Source organism: Anticarsia gemmatalis, chromosome 7 (assembly GCF_050436995.1).
Source record: "Anticarsia gemmatalis isolate Benzon Research Colony breed Stoneville strain chromosome 7, ilAntGemm2 primary, whole genome shotgun sequence".
NCBI classification, from domain to species: Eukaryota; Metazoa; Arthropoda; class Insecta; order Lepidoptera; family Erebidae; genus Anticarsia; species Anticarsia gemmatalis.
The window spans coordinates 8,819,951-8,830,136 of NC_134751.1; the positions used below are offsets into that span (position 1 = coordinate 8,819,951).

The 10,186-nt window shown below is 33.8% G+C and overlaps 1 protein-coding gene across 1 annotated transcript; it reads left to right on the top strand.

Moving 5' to 3' along the window:
- Positions 1 to 135: 135 nt before the first annotated feature.
- LOC142974168 (uncharacterized) lies at positions 136 to 6,805 on the top strand. Its single transcript, XM_076116332.1, has 2 exons — positions 136 to 255; positions 6,341 to 6,805. Exons 1-2 carry the CDS (start codon positions 168 to 170, stop codon positions 6,595 to 6,597), a joined length of 345 nt encoding a protein of 114 aa, XP_075972447.1. The 5' UTR covers positions 136 to 167; the 3' UTR covers positions 6,598 to 6,805.
- Positions 6,806 to 10,186: the final 3,381 nt, after the last annotated feature.

Consider the following 10,186-nt stretch of genomic DNA (forward strand, 5'->3'; position numbering starts at 1 on the left):
AAACATACTTATATTCTGCTAAATACATACTAATAATATAGAAATAAATATAACCAGATATGGCTTGACGTCTATGACTAAGTTTGAAACTATTGTTCCAGACGGGAATGACACGTGCCAGCGTTATAACGAGTTGGGCTATCGCCAGTTGGTTCTACATACTCGCAATGAGTTTACTCACTGACATGTTTTACAGGCAGATAGAGCAGACTAAACTTATATGCGCCTACATACAACTGAAGCCTACGAGTTCTGGTTAGTTAATATTTTGATATTAATCACGACTTAGGGTTCCCGCACACGGGCCACGGGCCACAACCAAAAACGCCGCCACTGGCATATTTCCTGAAATTTTCATACATTTTATATGGACGCCGCACACGGTTTGCGCCGGTGGCGGCCACACGCTACAAATCGTCACAGCTTGCTTCTTGTGGCCCACACCGGCCACTAATTAACGTCGACACAAAAAGCCGCCACACGCCACTCGCCCCCCTCTCTTTCTCACACGCACGTAGTCTGTGGTTCATACAGGTGGAGATAAACAATCGACAGCAAGTGTCAACCATCGGCCACAAGTGGCTGTCGCGCGCTTCAGCTACTTTTGTGGCTGTTTCTTGCCTCTTGGGGCGGCGTTTGTGGCTGTCGCGTGTTGCCCGGTGCGGCCACACTTAATGATATAACGTTAGTAAGCGCAATTTAGAGTAACTCGATTCTCTACTAAATATATCGACTACCGACTAAAGGCAAGCTATCGAGAAATTTGGCACGAAAATCTGATCAGCGCCTCTAGCGGGATCCGTAAGAACTACTTTGGCAGTACATTTTACATGTCTAACTCTCGCTACTCGATAGTACCGACTGTAGAGATTTGCGCTACTGAATTCTTAACGAAAACGTGTTCGAAATTCATTCAAATTAGTTTTTAGTCCCTAAAGCATTATTACAGTATTCAGTGCTAACATTAAAGGAATTTAGATATTGTTCTTAAAGTGAAAAGACAATGAAATTCTGCGGAATAACACCCGTAGAAATTCTCTCTCCCCTGAATAACATAGGTATGTCTCACATAACTATGGAAAAACACAGTCAGAGCATTAGGAAAAGTGTATCAACACGACCGAATACAAGAGCAAAATATAAAAATAAGTATACAGGGTGTGGCGTAAATAATGGATAATCCTTTACCAGCGGATGGGCGACCACCCAACTGATCTAAATATCAAAATTTACCTCTGGCAGAAGTATCATAGTTTTTGAGATTTTGGCCATTTTGTGTGTTTTTTAAAAAAGCGATTTACGCTCGATCTTTTTGATGCTGTGATCACAATTTAAGGCTTTTTTTAAATCCGTTTTTTGCAAATAAATCCTGAATAGATGTGCTATTGAATCTACAATCTTGTTTTGTTATTACTACTTGTTTTTTATTTAAATTATGCATTGAAAGTTAAATTTTATAATCTTTCACAACTTTTGTGCAACTTTGAGCACTTGTGGTGAAAAAAAAATGTATGGTGGCTTTACTGCCCACGCCATAAATAATTTCTAAATTTTATTAGAATTCTAAATTGGTATAACATGCAGCATTAATACCGATTATTGTCAAAATATTACAACGAACTTAAATTATTAACACTTTTGGCGGTCGCCTAATTTTATTTTATCAGCGCGTTTAAGCTAAGTTTGCTTTCAAATATTCATGTTTATAGGGTTATTACACTATTAAAGATTATTTAGATGATAAAAAAGTTTGGAACTGTGCTGCTTCTACCAAGTCTATTTCAAAATAATGTATTACAATTTGATGAAAAATGATTTTTTTGTCAACAGAGTAGTTCTCTTTAGATTTCTAATTATCTTTATTATTTGAATAGTATTTATGTTTCGTATTTCTTTTTTTTTTTTCAACTCTGCACACAAGTGCTCAAAGTTGCACAAAAGTGTTGAAAAATTATAAAATTTAACTTTGAATGCATAGTTTAAATAAAAGACAAGTAGTAATAACAAAACAAGATATTAGGTTAAATAGTACATCAATTTAGGATTTATTAGCAAAAAATTTTGGTCATTATGTGTGTTTAAGAAAGCGATTTACGCTCGTACTTTTTGGTGCTGTGATCACAAATTAAGACTTTTTTTGAATCCGTGTTTTGCAATTAAATCCTGAATAGATGTGCTATTGAATCTAGAACGCGCTTAGCGTGAAAAAAAAAAATAGTCGACCGGCAAAAGTGTTAAAAATTTAAGTTCTTTCTAATATTTTGACAATAATCGGTATTAATGCTGCATGTTATACCAATTTAGAATTCTAATAAAATTTAGAAATTATTTATGGCGTGGGCAGTAAAGCCACCATACATTTTTTTTTCACCGCAAGTGCTCAAAGTTGCACAAATGTTGTGAAAGATTATAAAATTCAACTTTGAATGCATAATTTAAATAAAAAATAAGTAGTAATAACAAAACAAGATTGTAGATTCAATAGCACATTTATTCAGGATTTATTTGCAAAAAACGGATTTAAAAAAAGCCTTAAATTGTGATCACAGCATCAAAAAGATCGAGCGTAAATCGCTTTTTTAAAAAACACACAAAATGGCCAAAATCTCAAAAACTATGGACTACAAAACGAAACTTCGACAAATTCTTGTACGACACTACTCTACTCCGACAAAATGGCACTCCGATGCGTTTTAATTTAGACAATACTAGAGTTCGATATACCTAGTCTCAGACACTATTGTACACCGACAAACCGTTTCTTCGACATAACTTTAATAAGAAACAATGCGACTTCGACAACATACTCCTTCGAAAATAATGCTAGGTCGACAGCAGTAAACTTCGAAGTACTCTTCTCAGGCATGTTGTACTTCGACAATATCGTAAATCGACGTGACACATCTAAGCCACCAATGTATATCAAATTTTTTTTAAATGTATTTTAATGAACTATTTTTACAGCATATTTTTATTTTTCATAGCAGTGATAGCCGAGTGGTAGGGTAAGGATGCCTATTATGAGATACCATTTTTATTTTTGTTTATGAAAATAAAACTGTTTCATTTGAATTTTAAGATTTATCTTCACCGTTTCACCGTTGGAACATGTGATAATTATTTCTAATACACACATAACTTCGAAAAGTCATTGGTGTGTTGCCTCGGATTTTAACCAGCGACCACTTGCTTGGGAGGTGTCAACTTATACAGGGTGTCCCAAAACTCAACGATAATCCGAGACAGGATGAAAGGCCAAGTCATACCGGTTATAGGAAAAATAAAAAAAAAATTCCATAGCACTTAGTTCAGCAATAATAGACACTTTTCAAAAAAGTTGAAATTCCACACCCTTTGTCGCATTTTCAAGTCCTGTGATCACCAATGTCACAATTTCGCTGTGTTTTTTTTACTTTCGTGATCTTAATTAAATATGCTATTAATCGTATAACAAATTAATGCACAAAACATTGTTAATTTAATAAAAAAAGTTAAGTTTTAGTGAGTCATCTTTCTCAAAAATATCGTTAGTCAACTTTGACGCTTCATACTGAAAAAAAAATGTACTACACTACCCGTGGCAAGTTATTTCAAAAGTTGGCGCATTTAATCAAGATTTCAAAATGGAATAACACTTGCCACTTTTCTTGCCATTAAAAATGTTATTTTTATTTGAACGAAGAGTATCCTCGCAAATGGATCGGACGCAGTGGTACAATTTTATGGCCTCCTCGTTCTCCCGATCTAAATCCAGTAGATATTTTTTACTGGGAATGCATAAAAGAAAAAGTATATTCGAAATCAATACAAAATCTATCAGAACTTCGCCAGAAAGTTGACACAGCGTCAGAGGAAATAAATGCAAGGAATTTTGATTGACTGGTGCAAAGGTCTTTTGTAAGGCGTTGCAGAGCCTGAATTCATGCTAGAGGAAAACAATTCAAAATTACTTTAGTTTAAGGAGAATAATTAAATAAGATCGATGGTTCGTTCATTGTTTTTTTTTATTATTATAACCTATTATGTTTATTACATTAAATATTTGTTATGGACTGACTCAATTACCTCTTTACTAAAAATAATTGCTTTCCTCTGGCACGAATACAGGCTCTGCAACGGCGTACAAAAGATTTTTTCACCAGTCAAGCAAAATTCCTTGCATTTATTTCCTCTGACGCTGTGTCAATTTTCTGGCGAAGTTCTGATAGATTTTGTATTGATTTCGAATATACTTTTTCTTTTATGCATTCCCAGTAAAAAATATCTACTGGATTTAGATCGGGAGAACGAGGAGGCCATAAAATTGTACCACTGCGTCCGATCCATTTGCGAGGATACTCTTCGTTCAAATAAAAATAACATTTTTAATGGCAAGAAAAGTGGCAAGTGTTATACCATTTTGAAATCTTGATTAAATGCGCCAACTTTTGAAATAACTTGCCACGGGTAGTGTAGTACATTTTTTTTCAGTATGAAGCGTCAAAGTTGACTAACGATATTTTTGAGAAAGATGACTCACTAAAACTTAACTTTTTTTATTAAATTAACAATGTTTTGTGCATTAATTTGTTATACGATTAATAGCATATTTAATTAAGATCACGAAAGTAAAAAAAACACAGCGAAATTGTGACATTGGTGATCACAGGACTTGAAAATGCGACAAAGTGTGTGGAATTTCAACTTTTTTGAAAAGTGTCAATTATTGCTGAACTAAGTGATATGGATTTTTTTTTTTATTTTTCCTATAACCGGTATGACTTAGCCTTTCATCCTGTCTCGGATTATCGTTGAGTTTTGGGACACCCTGTATACCACTCGGCTATCACTGCTATGAAAAATAAAAATATGCTGTAAAAATAGTTCATTAAAATACATTTAAAAAAAATTTGATATACATTGGTGGCTTAGATGTGTCACGTCGATTTACGATATTGTCGAAGTACAACATGCCTGAGAAGAGTACTTCGAAGTTTACTGCTGTCGACCTAGCATTATTTTCGAAGGAGTATGTTGTCGAAGTCGCATTGTTTCTTATTAAAGTTATGTCGAAGAAACGGTTTGTCGGTGTACAATAGTGTCTGAGACTAGGTATATCGAACTCTAGTATTGTCTAAATTAAAACGCATCGGAGTGCCATTTTGTCGGAGTAGAGTAGTGTCGTACAAGAATTTGTCGAAGTTCCGTTTTGTAGTCAAAACTATGATACTTGTGCCAGAGGTAAATTTTGATATTTAGATCAGTTGGGTGGTCGCCCATCCGCTGGTAAAGGAGTATCCATTATTTACGCCACACCCTGTATACTTATTTACGATTGACTTGTACCTATGTCACATTCTATGTGTGCAATCAAAATATGGACATGAATACAGTTACCTACTTTAAAACAGTCACTTTTATGGCACAATAAATATCATCACTTTATTATTTCATACATTTTATTAGCCAAACACGTATAAGTAGTTCAGCATGCTTCGTTGTAAAGCCCTGTACGTGACACGATTGGAAATGGTTACAGCCATTCATAAAGACGTTCTACGTAATACTTTCTTTTGACATGCTAAAGTAACAAATTATTCGCATTTTTACTTCACGGTATAGTTTAAAATCGGTAACATTTAAACCATACATCATGGTTCTTTGAAAGTCATTCTCTCTATCTATACTAATATTATAAAGCTGAAGAGTTTGTTTGTTTGTTTGTTTGAACGCGCTAATCTCAGGAACTCCTGGTCCGATTTGAAAAAATCTTTCAGTGTTAGATAGACCATTTATCGAGGAAGGCTTTATGCTATATAACATCACGTTACGGCCATTAGGAGCGGAGTAGCAACGAAAACTGTTACGAAAACGGGGAATTTTTTTTTCATGTGACGCAAGCGAAGTCGCGCGGTTCAGCTAGTTCCTAATATAGTTAATTGATTCGTTTTAATTCACTTATTGATGGTTTATTTGTTAAATAGATCATCATTAATTAACTAACCCCCGGTTTCTGAGGCACATTTAGCGGTACTTTATCTATTCAAACTGCTTTTTATGACTTTAAACGCTATTGAATAAATAAACTACCGCTAAATGTTCCTCAAAAACCAGAGTAATTTATGCTGTATTTATAACATAACATGACCGTCCTCAACTAACAATTAATTATACCAATCTTTAAAAACACCTTTCATCAAAATTAGGCCTTACATAAAGCGTAACGTAACGACGCGACGTCCTTACATCAATGTACCCATTAGCTTTGCATGAACAAATTTTCGTGTTATTCTCGTAGGTAAATAAGAACAAAATTTCTAAGAATTGAGAACAAAAGAATGCTAATTGCTAATTTTTCCAGCGGCGATGGTCAAGCTAACGAAAGACGTTATCGCGACATTGGAAGTGAGAGATGCTCGTGCGTCTCTCTATGATGTCTTCTTCTTTGACACCGGCCTTGTATTCAAACTCGTCGCTTCGACGTTCGTATATATCACTGTACAACTACAATTGGCTTTCCCCAATTTAGAAGATGGACACAAAGTCGAGAATATCACTAAGCCTGCCGAATTTGTTTTAAACCAAAATGCTGTGAAAGAATTTATGTTTCTTTATTAATGCACTGTTTTTAACAACAATTCGTCAACTATGTTAAGTTACGTATATCATTAAGTAAATAAATAAAATAGGTATCATCTGCGGTTTTATTCTAGAAACCTCTACGATGCTCTACGTGACAAAATTATCATATTGTTTTGGCACATGTAATAAAGCACTTTTGTTCTAATGTAATGTTTAAAAGATATAAGTACACATAATTAAAAGATCCTTCACGTGCAATGAGTATTAGAATGTCAAATAACAAAAAAGTATTAAATATCGAAACAAAGAATAAAATATTTAAAAAAACTAACATTATTTTCTTATAGACATTAATGATATTATGAAGATCGCATAAAATCTACGCGGACAAGGTTATAGGCGGAGGCTATGCAGTAAAATATAAATAGCCGAGTGTGAAATTTAGCATTTACAGACATTACACTATAAATAGAACGAATATATGGGCACTTATGTGTAAACATGTTTTGGCCATAGCAACATAATGTTATTATGACGGTAAAATGAGGAAAATTTAACTTATGTTACAAAATATTGATATAAAGTTATATGTACACAATTAAATTAACAGAAAATTTAAACTGTTTTATTAACAATACTCCCCTAATCATGTTAGTTGGTATTATTTCACTGTCTAATAATATTGAAGATCTATGCAAAAGCTACGACAATGCTTAAATAAGTTAAGCATATGTTTATTTCTTGTGCTTCATTTTTACAGATCAATTATTGGATCCAAAAGTATTAGTTTAATAACTTAGATAGTCTTGAGACTGGTTTGTAACCAAAGAACTAAAAAAAATGGAAATATGCATGACAAAAAATTAGAATTCGAGAATAATCTTCATGATAAAAATCTATATCTAGGTGTTCGCGAGATCTATATATAATAGACAGCTTAGGACATGTAATACCTAGGTATTAGGTACTGAGGTGTTAGACATTTAGAAAATCACACCGATAAAGACGTGTACACGAGTGCACGTCATAAAAAAATATCTGGATCAATTTAATTTTAATAGCCAGTCTGCTCCACTCTTAACTGGCGAAATTAGGCGTATACGTACGTCATCAATGACTAAGTTTTAGAGAAAAACAGACATTGACTTATTCGACTACTGAAGGTAATAAGTAGAAAACAATATAAGTGTGAATAACAATTACTGAAACAATTGTTCAAATTTACGTAACACAATTTGTCTAAAATGTTTGGTCAAAGTGACTGAACACCAGATTTCATATATAATAACGTCTGGATTGTACTCAACGCTAGTGCTGTATCGGCAATTCTGAAAGTCGGATCGATAGAAAAGTGAAATAACTAAAAGAAAAATGAAGTACTTTCTGATTTTCTTCGCAGTTGCTGCACTTTTCGTCAACGTAGTAAGTACTCCATTTTACCGCAAATTTATATTACCCGAAGCGGCATGGTGTTTAAATTAACGATAAAACATACTTTATTGCTGCTACAAGAATGTTTTACGTTTTTTTTTGTTTTTTTCTTTAAATTTCAAACTTACTGATACAAAAAAATATAACTAAATTTACCGACCACAGAATTAAATATTAGTTTTACATTACAGTACGCTAAACCAGCCGATCCAGCGCCAGCAGCTGGTAAGTCCATTTTAACAAATTATAATAAACTTTACAAGTGGTATAAGACAGTAGACCCTCCGGGTTTCGAAAACATATAATAGGGGGAAAATTCGAATAAATGCGAAAATATCGTGCTGATTTCACATTAAAAAAACGTAACCTAACGTGTTAGATAAACGGATTTATATTTTGGTTCTCAATTACGACTATTGAAAATGTTAGTTAGTATCTTTCATTAAAACTTCAAAAAATAATGTTGTACTTTAAGCCTGTAGTCAAAAATCATTATTTTATTACTAGAGTAGGTATGTACGACTAACAAAAACATTGAGAATTCTTAGACAGACGCTACTTTGCATTCGAAACACAACAGTTTTAGGAACGGTACAACAACGCGCGTTAAGGAATTTTAATGCATTCCTATTATTTAAATTAAACAGCTAACTAGCATGCAATAGCATGGATTCAGTCAATCTTAGGTATTTAGGAAACAATTAGTTAATTTAATACATAAAGCCTTAATAGCATTGTAGTTTCTGCGAACTTTGTAGAAGCTCGAAAACGAAAGTACTAAGAACCAATAGAAAGTGCCTAAACCCACGAACGTAGTTTAATGCAGCGTTGAAAAACAAAATCGTCCTTAGAAAAAGCAAAACAAGGTTAGGCAGAGTGCTTATTATACTTCATGATAGCTATCATTTTCAATAGCTCGATACGAATAATATAGTGATACTTACATTCTCGTGCTAATACAGCTGCCGGGGCAGCAGAGACGGCAGCTGCGGGGGCAGCGGCAGGAGCAGCCCAGACTGCAGCAGCAGGAACCCCAGCTGGTAAATAACGAATTACCATTTTAAATTTATTTATTTATTTAGACGCTCCACCTACTGTACCGCGCCCCGTCGCTAAACTTACTTACAAGTTAAACTTCTTATACCAAAAAATGTATAAAGTCGGACTTAATGAGAAAGGCATTTTCTGCCGGTCTACTTTGTAATAGGTGTTTAAAATAAATAATGTTAAAAAGTTAGGAACTGAGTCTCTGGATTTCGAAATATTTTTACTTTTGTTGCTAACAGCAACTTTTAAAATTGCTAATTAAGTAGGCAGTTTAACACCGTATCAATTTTAGCTATGAGTCTAGTAATCATTAAAAGATTGGAAGAAATGTAATATACATACTTTATGTTGAATATTGTATGTAATAATCTCCTTTTCATATCTGAACCTCAGCCGCACCGGGAGCAGCTAATCCAGCGGATGCCGCCACAGATCCCATAACTAAAATGTTCCAATTCGGCATGACTGTTGTGGACGACGGAGTGAAAGCATTCGGTCAAATGGCCAAAGGTATTTTTGACGATGAAGATCATACGCTGAAAGTAGAACTCGATTAAATCTGCTTAACGTTTCTCATAAATGAAAGATGTGAAATATGATAACTAAAGGCAGGTTTCACAACTTATAGATCAATGTTTTATACACCAACAGGCATATACTCAAAAAACACTCAATTTAAAGTCATGCTCAAAACAATACACGTTGAATATGACTTAAAATTCAGTGTCGTTTAAGAAGTCAGGAAATTACGAAATTAAAATGTTGAAGAATTTTTGTCCGATTTAGCATATTGATATTGATTTGCAAAACACATTTGAAAGAGTTCTAAAAGTCCAAGAAGCATCTTTCTAAAATAAAATAAAGCCACCTCTGTAATCTTAGCGGGACTAATTCATTTGACTTCGGTAGAGCGTTAACTAACTAAACTTAGTTGAAGGGTGAAAACTAGCCCTTGATATATTAATAATTTTAAACTTTTCCACCGACTAACAAAAAACCACCGTTACTAATATTATATTGTTGGTATATGATACTTTTACAGGTTTTGGAAAATAAGAAATCTTATGTGCAAGCGACCACTAGGAACAAGGCATGTTGAAACATTCATATTTAGATTATATCTAATGACTGATCATGTATAACCTGT